This window comes from Otolemur garnettii, unplaced genomic scaffold, assembly GCF_000181295.1.
Source record: "Otolemur garnettii isolate 467f Iridium unplaced genomic scaffold, OtoGar3 scaffold00003, whole genome shotgun sequence".
NCBI classification, from domain to species: domain Eukaryota; kingdom Metazoa; phylum Chordata; class Mammalia; order Primates; family Galagidae; genus Otolemur; species Otolemur garnettii.
In genome coordinates, this window is record NW_003852398.1 from 45846239 (window position 1) to 45868405 (window position 22167).

The 22167-nt window shown below is 38.2% G+C and overlaps 1 protein-coding gene across 1 annotated transcript in view; it reads right to left on the reverse strand.

Annotated features, from left to right (window-relative positions):
• The window catches only part of ADAMTS19 (ADAM metallopeptidase with thrombospondin type 1 motif 19), a 208781-nt gene that overhangs the window by 168189 nt on the left and 18425 nt on the right, over positions 1–22167 (reverse strand). The window contains exon 3 of the mRNA XM_003782335.3: positions 7859–8024. Coding sequence (XP_003782383.3) covers positions 7859–8024 — 166 coding nt within the window. The remainder of the gene's footprint in view (positions 1–7858; positions 8025–22167) is intronic.

Sequence of the window (22167 nt, forward strand, 5' to 3'; positions counted from 1 at the left end):
TTTTGGTTGCAGCCATCATTGTTGTTTGGCGGGCTCAGGCTGGATTTGAACCCGCCACCTTAGGTGCATGTGGCTGGTGCCCTAGCCACTTGAGCCATAGGCGCCGAGCCTAATCTCCCTATCTTGCTTGGTTTCTCTCCAGTTCTCTGCTCAAGCAGAGTAATAGCAGTCAATAAAGATAAAGCATTAAATAAAGTTTTTGCCTCCTCTGCTTTAAAAGTGTTATAAATTACCATAAGTAATATTTATCTAATGCCTTTCAGTTACTTGCTAAATAGAAGTAACATAACTATTGCTTCAAAAATAAGGTAGCATAACTATTGCTAAAATTAAATTAAAATGATCAGAACCCCAAAAAGGATCAACCCATTATAAACAATTACATTTCTGCACAGAACTTGCATAAAGAATTGATTAAACTTGCAAAAATGATTCTAACAATCATTTTGATGATGAAAGTTGAACCCAGATTAAACCTATTGAAGCTATGTTTTAAACATAAATAAGATAAACTCCTGGGTGGCACAAGAAGTAGGGTGCCGGCCCCATGTGCCGGAGGTGGCAGGTTCAAACCCAGCCCAGGCCAAAAACTGCAACAACAAGAACAACAAAAAGATAAACTCCTTTTTCAAGAGAGGTGATATCACTATTATCATTTAAAATGTTTTCAATAAGTATTAAGTATATTATAAAGAATTTTCTGTTATACAGTATCTAATTCTAATAAATTAACTGTAAATGCAATCCGTGACCTAAACTAATTGAACCAGAATGTTTTAAGATATTCACCAATAAAGTTTATCCCTTTCTAAACGGAATTATAAAGGAGCCAAGATACTATTTTTTTTTAAGTAAGCCTTCCACTATAGGTCTAAGTAAACCTCCAGACATTCACAATCTAAGTAAATTTTTTAGAACAAGTTTCTGTGGTCAAAATGCACAGATACAAATTTTTGCTTTGCCGCTTACTAGCTTTGGGACAATGTGGTAAAACTTAATTTCTCTAGCTTTGTTCTATAGATAAAAAATTATACATAACTAGAGATGTATGTACATGTGTAATTTGTTTAATGTATGTCTAATATTAAATGTGAAATGCATGTTAGCTACTATGATGGCATTTTCAGAATGGAGATAGAAAATATGTTTTTGGATAGTTCCATGCTTATGATATTTCCAAGGAGACACATGTGCATGGGTGAAGATTCACCCAGAAATACACTCTATTTTCTCAATATAATTTTGATTTTAATATTGATCACACTTTGATTTCATCAAATAAAATGAACTAAAACCTAGAGTAAATAATCACTGGTCATATTAAAATTATTGGTTAGCATTGAAGATATAGGAAAACTCTTAAGGCAACCATTTGTGTTTAAGAAATCTAATGAGGGCACAGCCTACATCAAATTCTCTCCCTTCTAAGATGTTTTCCATCACAAAAGAGAAAACCGGATTGCATTCTAGAAGACTGTAAAACAGAAAAGGGAGTAATATGATCTCAATCACAGTATCACTGAAATGACCTCATGGAGCTCAAAGAAGACACAGATTAGGGTGTGGAGTTGACATCACAAGAGACAGAAAAAAAGGCAAACTTTATGTATGTATTTATTGAGATAGAGTCTTACTCTGCAGCCCTGGGTAGAGTGCCGTGGCCTCATAGCTCACAGTGACCTCAAACTATTAGGCTCCCGTGAACCTCTTGCCTCAGCCTCCCAAGTAGGTAGGACTACCGGCGTCCACCACAACACCTGGCTAGTGTTTTGTTTTGTTGTGTTGTGTTGTCTATTTTTAGTACAGATGGGGTCTTGCACTTGGTCAGGCTGGTCTCAAACTCCAGTGCTCAATAAATCCACCCAACTCAGCCTCCCAGAATGCTAGGATTACAGGCGTGAGCCACCACACCTGACCAGAAGAGTTCTTACTTAGACCAGGGACTTCAGGTCCTGAGTTCTGATGGCTACAGCAGATATGAGAAAAGTAACACAGATTTAGGAAATGTGACTTAATAAAATTAAACAATGTTACAATTTCAGACCCATTAGGAATCATGGATATGTGCTCCTTCATTTGACAGAGAGATGACTACATATAAATCTATACAACTGGATAGCAAAGGAGCTGTTGGAAAAAATATATTTACCTCAACCCTTAACCGGGCCAGGGTCTGTATGCTTACTGTCCAGCTATCCCAACCATCAGTGAGTGCAAATAGAAAACATAATAGGTATTTCTAAAGGTCTTTTAAAAATTTGTATGTGCTTCCTAGTAATGAAATCTCATCTTGAAATTCTGTTACTTTTTGCCAAGAAGATTGTGGCTTCACATATTTTTGTTTGAAGAGGCTCAACTGAATTCAAATTTATGTGCCTGGGATCTAATCTCATATGCAGTGAGTAGCATTTGTGGAAGAAAACTGAGGCCACCTGTGTCTAGCATTTTATTGAGCCAAAAAGGCTTAAAGAAAACCAGCAGACTTAGAAGCATGAGGGAGTATGATGCAGAGGGGTAGAAATGAAAGAGCTCTAAGATTCAGATGTACACAAGACTCACTAAAGATGCAAAAAAATTGCACTGGATCCTCGCACTCTGGGAGGCTGAGGCAAAGAGTTCACTTGAGGTAAAGAGTTTGAGACCAGTCCGAGCAAGAGCAAGGCCCTTGTCTCTATTAAAAAAAAAAAAAAAAAGTTACTTGCAAGTTACCAAAAACAATAGAAAAGTTCAGCAATGTAGCTAACTTCAAAATAACTATACAAGTATAGTTGCAAGTATATAACTATGCTTGCCAGTAACTTGGTCTGGAAGTAGTGAAATTTGTATTTTTTTACAAACCATTGGGATTTTTAAGTTATCATAATTGTACTAGCTAGGATCTTCAACTTTACTACGAGTGGTGGTAATGAGTACACTTATCTTGTAATTGATTTGTAGATAATGCCTTTGTTTCCTCATAAAATTGATATATTTGTCCCAATGTTATCTTCAATGATTATGTCAATGTTTTGCCTATAGGTGATGTTCTGGTAAATATTCATGGAATAAAGAAGCCTGAAATAAAAAAAAGAATAATTTGCCAGACACGGTGGCACAGGCCTGTAGTCCCAGCTGCTCAGGAGGATGAGGCAGGAAGATCTCTTGAGACCAGGAGTTTGCGGTTACAGTGTTCTATGAAGATACCATTGAACTCTAGACTGAGCACAGACTGACAGTCTGTATCAAATAAAAGGAAAAAAAATCAGATCTTGCCACCCATGTTTAAAATACTGATTCCCTGGGTCTCAGCCTCAGGAACTGCCTTAGTATATCTGGATGGGGTCCAGAAATCTGCGTTTTCAATTTAATCCCCAGGTGATTTGGTGCAGGTATTTTTTTATGCAAACCTAAAGTGTATAAATTTTTACCATGAAGGGATGGAGAGTCCCAGACAGAAATATTATCAAAGGCACCTTTTAGAAAATTTGGAAACTAGATTATGAGAAGTCTAGACTGAAGTCAAGAAGACATACAGTAAACGGCAGGAATCCGAGCGATATGTAAACGGGCTCCAGAGACCAAGGTCAGGGATGGGTGTGCTTCCTGGTATGCCGTCACAAAAGCTGAGGGTACTTACTTTAAATCTTTCCATTTCTCTTATTTCTTTTTATTTTTTTTGTCTACAAAATAATAAAAATACTACCTACTATGTCATTATCACCAAAAACATAAAATATAATTTCAGATACGAACTACACACTAGTACTGGCACATGACACATTTTTTACGAATGTTCTCCAGTGACAGTGAAGCAGATGTGGAAGGAAGAGCTAAAAGGCGAGACGCAGGAGGCAGACACCATCACGAGGAACCTCGATCAGACGTAACGTAGGAAACGAAGTGGTTAGAATAACACCTGTTGCTGGCTGCTGTTTGGGTTTTGGTTTGGGGGAAGTTACTTTTCACTTTCTAGGGAGGAGATGAATAGTGGGGGACATCAGCAGAGGAGCCTGGGAGGAAAGGTGGTGGGTCCAGTTTCAGACTTACTAAATCTGAGAAGCTTGAGGACGACGTCCGAATAGAAGTTACGATACATCTGGAAGTCAGGAGAGAGGCTGGAATGGAGACCGTTTAGAACGGATCAATGCTAAGTTGAGCCCACGGATTTAGATCATAGTAGCCTGGGAAAGTATATGGAGCGAGAAGCACAAAGAAAGGGCAGCAGTTCTAAAAAGTGCCTACATTGAGAGGCATACGGATGGAAGACATGCCCATAGAGGAGATGGAGGGGAAAGATCAATAAAATGAAGGTTAAGGTAGAAACCGCGGGGATAGTTCACTGAAGGAGACAGTCTCCTTGTCCGTATCAAGAGTGGCAGAGGGGTCATGTAAGAGAGAGGCAGAAAAGCATGTAGTATATTTCCTTGATTACCACAGCCGGCAACAGCTGTGTCAACACCAGTCTGGCCACTTCCTGTGTCCCTATTTTCATGCGACATTTAAATAATCTACATAGAAAATTCTAGGTTTCTTAAGAATCTCAACTTCATAGTGGACGCTATCACACAAACTAGCCACTGTCTATAAAACCCAGGCACACTGAAGTCATAGTTTTATTAATTGGATTCCTTGATGTTTTCCTTGTCTGCATCTGTGGTTAGCTCATCTTCATCTCCTGAATCTTTAGACCACTTTCTACTCAAATGCACGACCTAAAACAATGGGGTTGATGCTGCACCCTTCCAGCTAGAAGAGAAACGTGAACACATTCACCAGGGCTCAGTGTATCTCTCCCTAGTATCCTCCACACGTTGACAGTCACCTCGACAGTCATCGACAACAGTTATGCGTGGGGCACGGGAGCTATTTCAGTAGCGGCCAGGTTACGCCAACTCTAAGGATAGAGATGATCTATCTCTATGTCCCACTGAAACCTTTATCTTCAACTCCATGAATGTCTTTTTCACAGCAAGTCAAAAACTTATACAAAAATGTTAAACAGTAGAAATTGGTAACAGGACACACAAAAAGAGCGTGATGCCTTTTCCAGGGCTGCATCTTCTCGAGTGTGGAAATTTGCTTTCTGCTCACCCGGGAGATGCTTTCTCCCTCCTCCAACTTCAGCCTGTGTCATTCCTTCTGCCTCGAACACTCTTGCCCATGAACATCCAACAACGTGCAAAAAAGTTCTTGGATGTCTTTCATTTACACCTGTGATCTCATTTAATCCTGGGGGCAGTCTTGAGGTTCAAGTATCCCTTTTACTTATTTATGTATTTCTTTATTTAAATTTGCATATTGCTTTTTGAGAGAGAAAGTACGTTACCCAGATCACACAGTTAGGTAGTAGCATACGTGTGTGAACACAGCAGTCTGACCCCAAAATCCAGTACTTTAACCTAGATACTAGGCTCCCTTTTCTTCCTCTAATCTTAAAATGTTTACTTGATCTTTGAGTCTCAGCTTGTCACTTTCCGAAGCTTGGGATCTCCTGTACTAAATCTGTGCCAGTTTTTATCACACAAGATAATTGCTGATTTATCAGCTTGTTTAAAAGGATACACTGTTTCCCTCTTGAGAATAGGGGCTGTGTCATTGAGCTCAATATTGCAAATAAAGAAGCTAAAGTTCCAAAGTTTAAGAGAATTTCACAAGATGCCCTAGCAGAAACAAGATGAAGCTTGGCCCTGAACCCCAGGCCTCTAATTTTTCAACCTCATGCACCTTCCCCTCCTCTATATTATCTTTTAATTAAAGAACACAACAAAAGTCATTTTAAAATAGGAAGCTTCCTATCTCGAAAAAAAAATTCATGAAATCAATATGGAAAAGCATAGTCTTCCTAAGCCATCAAAACAATGAAAATAAATCATGCATGGACTAAGCTGAAGATGAGTAAACTATGTTTCTATTTTTCAGAGGCAAATATTGCATCATTATCAAAATTTGGACTATGCTTATTAGTTTGCTGACATATCAGCCTGAAGGAAGAAAAGAAGAACTACAGTAGGACACATCAGTCCAAGTAAACAAAGATTTTATTTTATGCACTGCTAATTTTAAAAAGTTTTTTTAAATGCTGAACTCTTAAAAAGCATCTGAAAGAGGTAAGCTCAATAAATCACGACGTTGATGACAGCTGAGTGCTCCCCACATACAATTCCTTGATCCAAGTAGGTCAACATTAATCTGCAACAGTCATGCCTAGAAAACGTTATCTATTAGAAACATCACAAACAACGTGGGCCAATTATGAACCCTGTATTTATGCTTTATTAACCTATTAAAATTAAGAATGTTCTAGAAACCTTTCCTCTATGCCTCATGGCATACAAAGCCCACTTCGTGCCATCAGTGAACACGAGTAATTAGAACAGCTGGAGCTTACTGCGATTCCAAAGTGAACACAGTGCAGATACTTAGTACAACTCACATGACAAAGCAATGACCTTAAATGGACGAAATGCAAACGGTTGCTGTTGCTTGGATCATTTCACTTTCTAAAGCTTTCTTTTGTGTGTTCATAATGCTGCCATTTTTGCTTAACTTCATTTGTCTTTATCTCCTTTGTGTCTGTGGTGCTTAGACTAGGGAACAGAGGTGTATCTCATTTAAATCGGCCTGGTCATGGACATTACATACTGCTACCTGGAGACAGATTCACTTCACCATGTTTTGACGATAATTTCTACACAGACTATTTACAAAATAAATTAGAAATAACTTTAATTTTAGATAAATGTATCTAAACAAAAACACATCATAACTTTTTTTCTGAATCTGACTCCCTGAACGCCCTGCCCTACCCAATGGACCTATGCTATGGTCTCTGCAAATGTGACTTACTGTTCACAAATCCCACAGCGAAGCCAGCCTCAAATTCCATAGTCAATTTTAGAGTGGATACCTTTAGCATAAACTATATTAACAATTTCAAATGGGCAGATCAAGTTTTAAAGACTTTATTTGGAAAATTTTTCAATAAATTCATATTTCCTCAAATTTTCATAGAAAATATTTCTCATATCAGTGAAGAATCACTGAGATGTCTGTCTTAGTTGTCTAAAAATTTTTCCTAGGAAAATTTTTAAATTTTTTCTCAAGGCTCGCTGGGACATGTAGGTCTCACTTAGGTAACAGAAATTATTCATATTCCTTACAGTTCTTGTAAATGCTGCCGCTCTCTGCCTAAAAGAAGAATATGCACAAAACCGTCACCCCCATTTTATTTCAGTGATGAGCTGGCAGACAAAAAAAGAGAAGGATTTGATGGTTGGGAATTTTTATGAGCCTCTGAAAAGTTCCAGACTTAGGGGATTTGAACACTGAGAATAAAATTCAGTGGTATAAATCTTTACTCTTTTTCCTATTCTACAGCTAATTTTAACCTCCAAAATTATTTTTGGATGGCTAGGAAGAGAGGAAGAAGAGAAGAAGGGAGGGAGGGAGGGAGGGAGAGAGAGAAAAGAGGGAGGGAGAGTGGAAGGCAGAGAAAGAAAGCAAAAGCTAACAGCAATATCTAAGGGGTGGACTATAGTAAGGCTATGAGCTCACAGTATTCAGTTTCAGGATATCTGGAATTCTTTGTGTCATTTCTATTCCAGTAAAGTGAACAGTATCCCATGAGGAACACTTCACAATTCAAGAAAAGCCTAGGACATATTATATGTTAATCTCTGAAGTCCTTCTGAGTTCCTACTTTTTGACATTACGATGTACTGTTTCATAAAATAATACAAGATTATTATACTTATTACTAACCAAAAGAAATTCCATATTAAAGATAAAGACAGCTATTATTTAGATGAGAAAAAGAGAACTTTTTAAAGGAGCCATCTCACACTGTATTTCCTTAAATCCTTCCTGGCAAAGGCATTACCTGAAATGATACCACAGGAATGACTGTGAAGAGCTGACTTCCCTGGGTCTTTTTCCTCCATCGACCTTTTCTGCCGATACACACGGTGTGGATGACCTGGTATGGCCATTGTATCATTGAGTGGCTCGATAAATATGAAGTCCTCTTTGAGTTGTATGAATCCCATCTGGAATATATAACACAAAAGACGTGTAAAACATACCATTTAAAAACACTTTGTAGGGTCTTCCATTCAAGCATTCTGTGCTCTGCAACAAATGTGCATACAGTCTTCTAGAGAAACTATTTTAGTGACCCCGCTAATAAGGTGACTATCTCCCCATTTTATTACTTCATCTTTATATACTTTATTGCACTAGCATCAACTTCATTTAGTTGGGCTTAGCCTGTGTGGGTGGGAGGCTAGACGCCAGCAACAGATGCATAGTAAAAATTTTGGAATGTTAAAGGCTCATTTTGGGAGACCCATGGGGTCACTTACATGTACAGCATGTACAGAAAGAGCCATGCAGTCTTTAATTGCATACACAACACAGTCCAACTTTTTGACAATCATTATTTAACATATCAAGGCAAATTCAAGAGGCATGGCATTGAAGTTAATACATAAAATATTCTGAAAGTCTTCTACTAAGCATTTTTAAAACCTTTAAAGAATAAATTAGAAAAAGATGAAGCATCACTTTCATAAACAAGTTTCATTTCAACAGGGCTACATTCTGAAAAGTCATCCAGTTGTGAAACAGAGGGTTAGACTGTAAAATATGGTTTTAATCAACAAAAAGAACTTATAACAAGTAGGTATCCTTGAAATATATTAAAGCTAAGCCTGATAATCTCTTTTTTTAATCTTCTAAATTTATAGTTAGAATATAAATTGACATTGTAACTGGAAAGTGCTCTCATGGAAAAATAGGAAATGACTTGATGAAAATTTTTAATTTTTATTATTTAACTCCAGATAATTCATGTATAAAATTGCAGATGTTTGACAATGTCATCTCTTTAGCAAATAGTTTTGAAAAAATAATCCACGAAAACTTGCAGTATTCATACTGAAGCTGCTAATATCGAAGTTCCAAATTCTGTTTTGTATTACTAATAGGTAACTACAATTCACTTAAATTTGATCCACATAGAAGTAGCACAGTAACAAATTTACTTTTTCAGATACAGTAATTCTTCCAAACTAGAAATTAAGAAAAATAAATCTACTCTGAAAAAAATTCATATTTCCTTAAAAGTATACAGGAATTTTTTAAATTTTTGTTTGAATTATTAGTGTATTGCATCTTCTATAGAGAACGGCCAGTTAATTGCCAATATGCTACTTCATTTTATTTAGTACTGAGTGATATTACAAGACATGTTAAAAGTAAATCTCAAAATCCTAATCGATCTCATTTTATTACTAAAAAAAAAAATTCTCAAAAACTATAATAAGCAATTCTGCCACCTCTGTCTCCTATCCCCCATTTTCCCTCCCTTCACTTCTCTCTCTCTCTCTGCTTCACTAGTACCCTCCAGTTTCTCTCTCTCTCTCTCCTCTCCCCCTCAACCCAAAACATTTGGGGATAGGAGATAATATCAAAAATAATTACTCTAGGGCGGCGCCTGTGGCTCAAAGGAGTAGGGCACTGGCCCCATATGCCGGAGGTGGCGGGTTCAAACCCAGCCCCGGCTAAAAACTGCAAAAAAAAAAAAAATAATAATAATAATTACTCTAAGGACCCTTCAGAAATATTTGTCATGAAAGAATTAAAAAATATATTTGTCATGTATGTTTGGGCCAAATATTTTTGTGTTGTTTTAATATATCTTCAAACACAGTCTTTTATTTTCCATACACATTTTACTTCTCTCACGTCTAAAACGAGCTTGAATTATAAGTACATCAAGTCCAGTAATTTTTCCCTTGAGCTTAATCTGATAAGAAACATGAGAAAAGTAAAAATAAGAAATAGTAAATAATAGCCATTAAAGATGTAGTTCATCTACACAAGGACTAAGAACAGGTGGTGTCCCATCATACGTCATAGATCCTGGTTGGGAAAAGACAGAAAGATGTTATTCTTATACATGAACCTTGATGTTCACAAAGTATTACAGGCCACTAATAAAACCGACAGTGTGGCTGATGATTAAAATAATAATTATGCTATTTGGTCAGAACACGGTCAGTTTACCTAAATCATAGATTTGCTATCTATATATGCTTTTAACAGGTTATAAACATGCTTAGATTTATAGCAGTAAACCTTATAAATTTTTTTAAACCTTACAAAATGTAATTGAGTGCTATCACATAAAATTGAATGACTCCTAGAAGAGAATCTGAACTTAGATTACTTGGGTTCGTAACTTACTGCTAGCCACATACAGTGTCCATCCCCAAACTCTCCATACATACAAACAGAAAACTGTAGTTAAAGTACCCTGCGTACGCTGATGCTTGTGATAGCCCATATAGGAAAGTTGCGGTCTTTTTATCTACCCAATTACTACATAGGGTTATTGGAAGGATAATATTTTTTAAAAAACACATGGAACGATTTTATCATGGGGTCTGAAAGTGAGCTGCTACTCCATGGAGGTTCTCTGTTATTTTTACTTTGATAGTAAGAATAACCCCAAGCGCCCAAGGATTTGCCTATAGACTGGAAAACTAAACAAGTCCAAAGAGTCAAAGTTTATTAAGATTTGTAGCCTCCTATTGGCACATTTAATATTGTCTGAAATAAATACTTTGTTGTGTTTAGTTTAATTTGGTTAAGATTTGGAAGCTTCCTCATAACATAATGTTATTTGTTGCAGAAGAATTTATATCTACAGACATTTTTAAAAATGAGAAAGCCACTTTTCCAAAGGAAAAATAAGGTTGGCATAATTATGAATGATGACTCATTCATTCAATGCTCATTTACGGTCTGACTGCTGTGTGCCAGACTTAGGTCACGCTGGGCATATTTAGCACCAAGCATCACCATGCAGACTTTCTATTTGACCTTACGATACCACCCTATGGGACGCGACATGCTCCGGCGAGGGGAGCCATTCAAAATGCTGGCTTGAATGAAAGCAGAATTGCAAAAAATCTTCAGCTTTTCTGTGTTCCTACAAAGGGCTCACTTCTTCCATTAACAAAATAAGTCGTTTTATCTGCACTGTCACTTTACAAGCCGTGGAAGAACAGAAACCCATATTAACCTCTCTGCAAAAGGGCCCCTGTGTTGGACAAATGACAATCAAGCTGCATTTGCTTTTGTGCAAATACTGTCTCCTTGATTTGAGAAGGAAAAAAAAAGTACATGAATTGATGTGGCATAATAGGAAGTCGGAAAATTGAGCTCATGAACTCATCCTAGAAAAAGCGCCACATACCCCATTCTGAATATCCCCATGGTCACCTTCAAAGTACTCCGCTTGGGAAGCTGTGCATCAACACCAGTGCATAGTCCACCCTTCAAAGCAATTTGGGGGCTCTTTTTCTGGAATGGCCGTCAGAGCTGTAGAGTAGGAGGTCTGACAATTAAGTTCACGAACTCGTTCTAGGAAAAGTGCTTGCGAGAATAACAAGGTATCAGTGCATGGCTTTCCAAGGGGAGTACGTTGAAGGTGACCAGAGTGATACTCAGCAATGAAGTATGTAGCAGCTATACAAGAAGAATAAATTTCAGACTTACTGCACAACATGGTAACTGTAATTAAAAACGATGCCGTGTATACTTGAAAATTGCCGAGACAATAGGTTTTAAATGTTCTTATCAGAGAAAAAATGACAGATACGTTAGGCAAGAGACACATTAATCAGCTTGACTTAACTTTCCACAGTGTATTTATACATCAACACTTTGTTTTATGTATCATAGACAGGTACAACTTTTTCACTTAAAATAATTTCAAAACATATAGCTCATCACAAGAAGTAAATGTAGTAAACGCTAAAGTGACAGATCATTAAAACTTCAGAATACGAGAAAAGTCTTGAGGGACAGCTGGATTTGTCTAAGACTAGGGCAAGGATGTATCTTATGAGAGGAGGCCTGATGAGCAGGGGCAAAGAGGATGGCAGCCTTCCATTTTAAAAGATGCTTGGTGTGAGCAGAGAAATGGGAGGATGTAGCATAAACATAAAATGAACCCAAATAGTTGAAAAAAATCTAATGGCAATTTTCTTGATGGGAAAACGAAACCAGGTCTTGAATATCTTAGTATAATACATAAGGTGTACTATGTTTCAGGGTTCTATTTGTAAACGGTAAAACCAAAGCTGCTAAAAGGATCTGTCATCAGTACCTACTTGTAAAAATAGGTTAGACCAATGTCTGATGCCCTGCAGGATCTGAATTTGTGTGTTTGTCTTTAACATTTTCTTGTATGGTAGTGTTTATCATTAAGTAAAGAAAGGGCTATGCAGCTTCAAATGTAAGCATAACATTGGACTTAGCAAACATTATAACGACCTATGTTTGTTTTATGCTTTACTCCATAAACTATCATTTCAATATCACAGTGAACAGGAGTGATCTCGCGTGCAAGTTAAATTTTGGTTTTAGCACATCTTTCTGTATTTACTTGCTACCTATATTTCACTTACATTTGTAACTACCTTCTAGCCTCCCTTCCCTCCACCCCGAAAACCCCCCAAATTGTTCTGAGGCCACCCACCTCTTTTTTTGTTTCCTGTTTTCTACGGCATTGCATCTTGGACCCCTTTTCTCCTCTGTGCGTTTGCGTTGCCCTGGCCTTGGCTTCTCTAGAAACTATTTGTTTCCTTCACCAGATCATTCTGCATTTCCAAGGCTGGTGTTGGGTCAGAAATGATTCTCTGCGTGCTGCTTTCAAGGGCCTGGTAAACCCCTCTCCAGAAATGACTCCCAATCCCCCTGGCAGCCCGCGGCTCCCCTCCCGATCATTCTCCTCACCTCTCATTCCCACGGTCTCACCTCATTCCATTCTCTCCAAACTAGTGCCTCCTGCTTTTGTATGTCTGTTTACAGCTCTACCATCTTTTTAGTTATCCAGGCTAAAAATTACATTGTCCTTTACTTGTTCTTTTTCAAATTTGAAAGTATTTATAAAGCAAACAATGAGATGATAATTTGCCCGGATGCCAGGCATTTTACGTGCATCATTTCATTTAATTTACACACCAACCTTGAGACACAGATGTTTACCAGTTTGATAGTTGAAAAAAACTGAGTTTCCAAAAGATTTATTGCGTCCTAAGCTCACAAATCAGTATGTTTTTCAGCCGGGATCCCACCCAAAAGCTGCCTTGATGAGACTATCTGTGAAAGTCTATGCCAGCCCTGTGACTATGATTTCAAATAATCCTCATCTCTACAAAAATTTGCACTAAGAATTTGGATGTCAAGCACAACACCTCACACATGGTAGACATCCAAAATCTGATATCAATAACAAGGCTAGGCCCCATCCTTCACAAAGCAGAAGACAAAAATATTGCGTGGAAGGCTCTGAACTTTATCTCGAGCTGACTGTTTTATGTGATCAGACTTCACAGCTGTCAAAGGCACCTGGGCCTTCTCAGGGGGCTGAAGGTTTCACCTCCAGGCTTCCTTCGGTGGTGGGTGCCCAGCAGTTTCCCTTTAAAAGCACCTGGCAAATGTGGAGCTCAGCGACAGCATCCCACAAGCTGCGGGTCACCCAGGAACTTGGCTCCTCCTTGTCAGCGGTCATTATCAGCTCCAGAGCTGCAGAACCAGAGAAATCCCAGAGCCCTGAGCAAAAGGAAGAAAAGCTCCAGGGCGGGAAATGACGAGGACTCTGAGCTCATCCCCTCCTTTCCACCGCACGTGATTTGTTCCAAGAAAGACTGAATGCAGAGGGCATGTGGCAGAGAAATGGTTACATTTATGTGAATTTGGATGGTTTGCTGATTATGGAATAAATATTTTAAGGACCAAACAGAGACTTTTTGTGACTAAATTTACCAGAGGACTTCTTACAGTCTAAGGGTAAACAACACCAGAAGTAAAACTGGGGAGCGGGGACAGCCCAAAATGTGTTTTATTCTATCCCTTGAGTCCTGTTTACTCCATGAAAGTTACATATGTATAATGTGAATTCAGGGCATGCCAAGGACTTGAAGGGGTTACAGAGTGCCAATGGCCTTCCAGATGAAAGGACATCTGAGAGAAGACTTAGCATCTGAGAAGTGACCAGGGGGACAGGGGGACAGGGGACAGCATTCCAGGCAGAGACAGAAGTGAAAGTCCTGATACGGGAGTGATCCCGGCATGTTTGAGGAAAAGCGAGGCCGGTGAGCTGGAAGGGAGCTATCCAGTGGGAAACGGTAATCCCAGAGAAGGCGGAGGGTTCCGTAGCGGCATCATTTACTGCTCCACATTCAAACAAACCCTCAGGGAAGTCCTCTTTGGTGTAGAAACCATTTGTGTTTGCTTTGACACTGGTTATAAATTCTACAGTGCTTCATGAGGACTTGCTATGTTTCAACACAGTCGTATTTTATTGAGATAATTATTATACAGAAACATATTTTAGGCCGGGTGAGGTGGCTCATGACTCCTGTAATCCTAGCACTCTGAGAGGCCGAAGCAGGTGGATTGCTTGAGCACAGGAGTTTAAGACCAACCTGAGCAAAAAGAGCCAGACCCTGTCTCGACTAAAAAGAGAAAAACGTGCCGGACGCTGTGGCGGGCACCTGTAGTCCCAGCTGTTTGGGTGGCCAAAGCAAGATGATCACATGAGCTTGAGCCCAAGAGATTGAGAGTTTGAAGCTGCTGTGAGCTATGACACCGCAGCACACTACCCAGAATGACAGACTGAGGCTCAGTCTCAAAAAAAAAGCATGTTCACGCCTGCAAATGAAAAGAACATAGTTTCTCTTGCATTTTCTTAAAAATCGCTATCCTTGTCTATCTTTCCCTCCAGCTGTGATACTGATAGGAATTTTTAAAAGTCTTCAAATGTTCCATTTTAATTTTGTTATAGACAAGGTCACGAGTGTGATAGTAACAGCAGCTGTCCTTTGCCCTCTACCTTGAAGAACTGAAAGGAGGTGGCAGTGGGAACGTGGAAAATGAAGGTTCCGTCCTGACGTTTACTTACCCAACAGAACTGATGTATCTTGTTGTCTTTACTATGGTAGTTGCCTCAGATCTCACTTCATATTCTAACTAGTTTTTGATCATGTCAAGAAATGGTATTAATGTTTATATACTTTCTTATCTCTATTCATTTACTATAAACTCTTGTGGCTTATAACCATTTGTAATTAATCCTTTGGAATGACTATAGATTATCTAACTATGCCAAAAAACATTAAATAGAGAGCCAATTCAGCTTTCAATCTATTTCCCAGTTTATCCACCAGTCTAGCCCAAAACTGTCATGTTCCATTATATCTTTCTGATGACTATTTCATGCTCATTACAAATATACCTACTGAGCACCTACCACACGGCCGTATGCAAGGCACCGGGGGATACGAAAATGAAAACGGATTGAATCACTCTCTTTAGTGATCTTATATGGGATGGGGGTGGGGGGGAGGTGCAGAAAAAATTAGATCTTCATACAAACATGCCTGAGAAGTTATCAATTGCAAAAAGAATTATCAAAGAAATAAATAAGGGTCTGAGAGAGTGGAGGCTGAGGTACTAGAGAGGGTGGTCCAATAAAGCCTTTCTAGGGCGACAGCCTTTCAATTAAGACAGAAGGTAAAAGGTGGAGCCAGCCAGATGAGAATGAATGTAATGCAGGTGGAAGGGGCCTCAGGTAGGGGAAATACCATACTCCCAGGCTAGGATTCTAGAAGACACGTTGAGGGGAACTCAACACATCTACTTTGTCCTCACAAAACTTCACACTTTCTAATTATTATTTATACCAGTGTATCTTTGTGTCCCATGTGTATATGGCCCAGTAAAATGTATTGTTTCTAAAACAGAAAAAAACAAGTAATAATACAGCTATAATACTTAGCAATATAGAGGCAAGTACCAGAAGAAATGGAATTGCTCCAGTAAGGCAGAAATCTAAAAACGGGGTAGGGGGACCAGGATATTTTTTATTTTTTCTACTATAATTTTTATTTATTTTTGGAGACAAAGTCTCACTCTGTCGCCCTGGGGATGAATAGTGCCATGACATCACAGCTCACAAACTCAAACTCTTAGGCTGAAGTGATTCTCTTGCCTCAACCTCCGGAGTAGCTGGGACTATGAACACCTACCGTAACTTCCAGCTATGTTTTAGAGACAGGGTCTTGTTTTTGCTCAGGCTGGTCTCAACTCCTGAGCTCAAGCAATCCACCTGCCTCGGCCTCCCAGAGTGCTGGGATTATAGGCATGAGCCACCATGCTCAGCTGTGTAATTTTTACTGTAAGCACTGACATTTTAAATGATGTATGTATGGCTTGGATTACACTTTAAAAGAAAGATTGATACAGACATACACAAGACTTGTTGAGAGGCTGCCACATTAGCTAAAGCAGTAAATAATGGTGGCATTAGTGACCCACGACACTGTTAAAGAACAGCCAAACTGGAGATGGAGGCAGTAACTAACAGGAATTCTGTGTTATCAGAGAGGCAGAAACAGAGGAGGCTGTCAGGGCATGATTCATGTAGAGCTCTCAGGACCACGATAAGACGCTTAGATTTCATTTGAAGTATAACGGGAAGCAAATGACGGTCGGTGGCATGATGTAATGTAAATTCTAAGAAAACCATTCTTGTTCTCTTTTTGGAAAACAGATAATAGGGTGACAAGAGCAGATAAGCAGGACAGTTTGAAATGACTTCTACTAGTCCTGGTGCAAGATCATGGTGGCTAGACTTAGGGTGTGGACAAAAGCAAATACATTTGAAATTTATTTTGGATTCTCTCCCAAACTAGAGGACAACCATTCAAAGGTGTTAATGGAATGATGCTGGAATGCAGGGAACCGTAGCACAGAAGAATTAAGGATGACTCTAAAGGTTCTGGCTTTAGTACTTAAGAAGGGGAAGGTAGGAGCCCTGTGACCGAGATATAAAAGTAAGATCCCGGAGCTGAAACAAACTTTAAGGGTAGAGAATCAAAGTGTCTGACGAGAACCTAGTAGGTTTGCTGCATCTGTGAAATATCCAAATGGAGAAATCAAGTGGAGAGGTGGGGAATGACACTTAGTGAATGATTTTGAGCTAGAGATATACATTGGGAGCTGCCAAAATAAAGGTCGTTTTTCAATTTATAAGAATGAATGATGTTATGCCGATAGAAAGTATAGACAGAAAAAGGAAAAGGGAGGAGCTTTCTAAGATCAGACCCCCAGGACCTTAATATTGAAGAGAAGGAACAAAGATGACCAGGAAGGATTAGTGAGATTTTAGGAACAGTAGGAACTTGTATAATTGATTTTATTTGGGGGGAAAAGATCAGAATTTACCCTTCTCTACAGTTAGACACTTTTAAGTGACTTTGAAGAAAAGACAGGAATAAACTTTCCTTCAGGTCACTCGGAGGAAATTCTTGCGCCTGTGTTGGTTGCTTAGGTTGAAAAAGTCAGGAATACCGTGCAAGACGATCAGACATGTAGTTTTCACGCTGTTGTTAAACTCAGCAGCAAAGACTGAGCAAAGAAACATTTCCATGCCTTCACCAGCCCCCCAGGATTCTCAAATCATAACAGCATGACTTCGTTTGGTCGCAGATGAAAGCATTTTACATCTCCCTTAGTGTTGAGTCAGGAGAATTTAAATTTATTGACTAACTTAACTTTGCCTGACCTATACTATTTCCTAAACAACAGAAAAGTGGCTTCCAACTCACCACCCACCCTAGCATTTAATGAGTTAGTGCATATCCAGCTGCACCCCTCGTTGTGAAAGGGTTAGTCACTCGGCGACTTTTCAGAGCATTCACGGTGATGAGCCCTTGCCCGCTTATCTCATGCAATTCCAGCCCAGTTATGCGCCTTAAGTGGAACCGAATGGGACCACTGAGAAGGCTGCACAGCTGTGATTTGGGGAAGCACTCATCACTGCCAGGTCTTACTGGTGACCTCACAATTGACAGAGCCCTTGCCAACCTCCTACACACCCCTAGAGAGTAGATGCAAATTCATTTTACCATGGAAACAAGATTAGTGGAGCAAACTAGTCAGGGGCCACAGCACTGGTACTCAGAGACGTGGAAAATCTGCCGCAGCTTATTTTCAGGTTCCAATTAAAGGTCAAACGAGCACAATAATTTATTCAACAATATTTACTCTGTGTCAGTTCATGTCCTAGATGTAGGAAATACAGCAGTGTACAAAATAGGGCAGTCATTTTAAACCACACTGTCAATCTTAAGTATCTTTACAATAATGAAAGTGTTGGGTAGCACCTGTGGCTCAGTGAGTAGGGTGCCAGTCCCATATACTGAGGGTGGTGGGTTTGAACCCGGCCCCGGCCAAACTGCAACAACAAGTAATAATAATAATGATAATTAAAGTGTTTACTTATTGTAGACTTTAAGACTTCTTTCCCACTTGCACCCACATCACCAAAAATTTAGTGATGGCTTTAAAAAAAAATCTCATTTACAGCCCTTTGATAAGTCTCTGTCATCCCCATTTGAATGAAATTGAATACCCAAGAAATTTATAATAATGTTTTCACCCTTAAGTGGACCAATAAACTGTGTTTCAACAAAGCTTTCTTTCATGGTCTGCTACTTTACTTTGACATCCCCAAATATTAATACATGTGTATATATATGACAAGAGAGAACTTTAAACACCCACTTAATCTTTTTCTCTTCCTTACCTTTCTTAATTCTCTCGGGTGTACACGTCCTCTCAGTTAGTACAGAAGCTAAAAAAAACTAAAGTAATCTCTTGCTGATTTGTCAGAAGCCGCCTTAGGCAATGATATACCTGAAGAGCTAATACAACACAGTGTACACGCTGAAACCCAACACAATCTGCAAATTCCAGACCACATCAGGACCATTACGTCCATACATCATGTCATGCTTTAGGATTTATAGGCTAGAGAACATCAAAAGAAATTAGGGGTCAGTTGGTTCCAAATTCTACCCAGAGAAGAGATCATTCATTCCTCAACATTATTGATAAACACTATATTTCAAATTCTATTTGTGCATTTCATTCACCAGTAAGGCAATTATAACTCTGAAGCAATTCAGGTATCTACTGGACAATGGTACGCTCAGATTTTTATAAAAGGTTCAGAACATCACTACTTGCCTAAGAGTTCAGATTCTGTATCTTTTTTTTTTTTTTTGGTAAAGAGAAAGAGTCTCCCTCTATTGTGCAGGCTGGAGTACAGTGGTATAATCACAGTTTGCTGCAGCTTTTAATTCCTGAGCTCAAGTAATCCTCTTGCCTCAGCCTCCTGAATAGCTGGGACTACAGGTGTGTATCACCATACCTGGCTGTTTTTTCTTATTTTTTTTATAGAGGCAGGGTCATGACCAGATTGGTCTTGAATTTCTGGCTCAAACAATCCTCCCCACCTGAGCCTCCCAGAGTGCTGGATTACAGGCCTGAGCTCCCATGCCAGTCCTGATTCTGGTTCTTTAAGCATCTTTTTATGCTTCAAACATATGACAAATATTCTCCTAGTTCCGTTATTATAACCATTTCTGATATTAGATGGGTTTGCTGTCCTTCATTCTTATTATTCTTGGATGTCTTTCTCTTGAATGTCTTTCTTTCCTTTGGCTCTAATGCATGGCAAAGAATGTTATGTGAAAGAAGTCTTTAGTGTGCAGGATGAGCTGAAATAAGAAACTATTTGAAAAATACCACTTTAAGAAACTGGTGCAGACCGGCATATGATGAAATGGAAAGCGTTCTCATTTATTAGGAAAATTTCAAACTTTCAGATATGTACAAGATAATAAAGTACTCAGTTCCATCCTTGGTATTTAACAAAAATTAGTAATTATTTGGTATAGACCTTTTTAAAAATAGATATTAAAAAGTATCAATTCAGTTGAAGTGGACCCTATATGCCTTCCCCACCATTTCCTTCCCTTATTGCTCAAAAGTAAACACTACACTGAAGATGATGGTTATCTGCACATCCATGCTTTTAATATTCACTACGTTATGTTTTTTATTCAGAATGTTCTAATGAACATGTTTGGGCTTATTTTAAATGGTTCACTCCAGTCAGAATCAAGATACATTTTGACGCTAGAACAAAGAAGAATGAGCTGATGCTTGGATTTGCCATTTGAAAGAAAAAGAAGAAGTCACAAAATTCAAATGTGACTTTGGCCCATGTCAAGATGGCCATCAACAATATAAAGGATAACATGAACAGAGAGGGATGAAGGTGATGAAGAGAAGGAGGAGACCAATTCGGTTGAGAATATGTTAAATCTAATGTATCTATAAGACCTCATGGAAATGTTCTGTAGGTTGTTGGATAAACAATAATGGAGTTCAACAGAGAGGTATGAACTGTAGCTACAGACTGACAGATATTTGGCATCGAGGCCGTGACACGGGATAAGACCATTGAGTTTGTGTAGATAGAAATGAGAGAAGACCCATGGGAGCATGAGGACACAACAGTGTAAAGGAGATATAAAGAAAGCTTAACAATCTAAAAGAAGAAATCAGAGAGGCACGGCATCCAGCACAGCAAGTGACAAAAGCGTGTATCAGGAAGGTGTGATGAACCATTTCCAATGCTGCCGCTGATGGAATAAGACGAGCACTGAAACTCAGTAGCCCCATATGAATACTCTTCTATGCTCCCTATGCTCTGCCCTTTGCAATTAACCATCCCAAAATATGAACATGTTTGTTTACAATTCAAAAAAAATTAGACACAACTACTTGATCACCATTCCATTCCTTATTTCATTAATGCGAAATGCAATACAAATTTTAATAAAATAGAAGAAGTGTCTCACCTCAAAATTCTTCACAAATACATATGGATTTTATAATGTTAATACAAATGGATAAAATCAATGCAGTTTGAAAAGAAAAGAAAATACTAGGAAAAATGAAATATTTGAGAGCAATCTACCAAGAACAAATGGAGAGTAAGGAGGGTATGATTCTTGTGAAATAAATAATTCTTGGCTAATTGTCACCTCTATCTTCCATCTTGGTTGAAATAAAGAGTAAGCATTAAGCCATTTTATTTCTACCCATGACTTTATGTTAAACTAATTGTAGAACATTTTGTTGCTGTTGTTCTTACAAGTTTTATATTCTTATATGAAGCCATCATGTTAAAAATATTTTTGGATACTGATTTCATCATCCAAGGAATTAATAATTACTCATAGATTAGTTTTAGTTTGGCAAAATGAATTATAATCAATTTTCATATCTAAGATTATTGAACAGGCAGAGTCAAAGGCAGAAGAATCATAGTACTTCCTAGAAAGCCCTCGCCTGAGTCACGTTCAATCTTTATTTAAATAGAATTCAGAATTCTACCTAAATATCCTCATCCTGAATGAGGATAAAAAACTAACCATAGAGCATCTTAAAAGAAAAAAGTTATTCAATATTCTAAAAAAATGAATTAAAAAACTAACCATAGAGCATCTTAAAAGAAAAAAGTTATTCAATATTCTAAAAAAATGAATTAACAGGGGAAGTTTGATTAAAAATATGAAATAGGTTGAGAAAACATTTGGTGTAAATATGATTTTGTGAAATACACTGTGTAAAGAGGCAATCATAGGACCCTAGGAGCCAAACGAGTAAATGATATGTATAAATCACAAGTAGAAAAATAAGTAGAGAAATAGATTTGGAATCGTGGTCACTTTGGCACAATTATAATAATATAAATTCAAACAACCAGTCACAATTTTTCTGTTTCAAATAGCAATTTTAAAAAAAGCATATAAAATTGTAGCATGTAGCTGATGAAAATTAAGTAAACTTGGTCCTTTCAAACTTCACTGGTGGACTCATTAAATCAGTGCCCTCTGGGAAATCCTTGTAGAAGAGCCATGTTACTTCCACATCTGGACTCAGTAATTGCAGTGCTGGTCATTTATTCTCGGGTAGATTCAAAATGAGACCTCCTTGCTTTGTTTCATTAAATTCAACAATATAAAAATTTTACCAAAAATAATAGAGTAGATCAGATTATCATTTTGGAATAGGGAAGGTCTTAAAGAAGCGCCACAAAGCAGGAACTACACAGAAGAATATTCACTTTTCAAAATTATAAATAAGCAGAAACCATCTCAAAGTCCACCATTAGGGAGATGATAAAGTAAATTACGACATATTCAGGAAGAGCACATATGTGGTTTTAAATTTGACTTTTCTGAATTAATGTGGCAA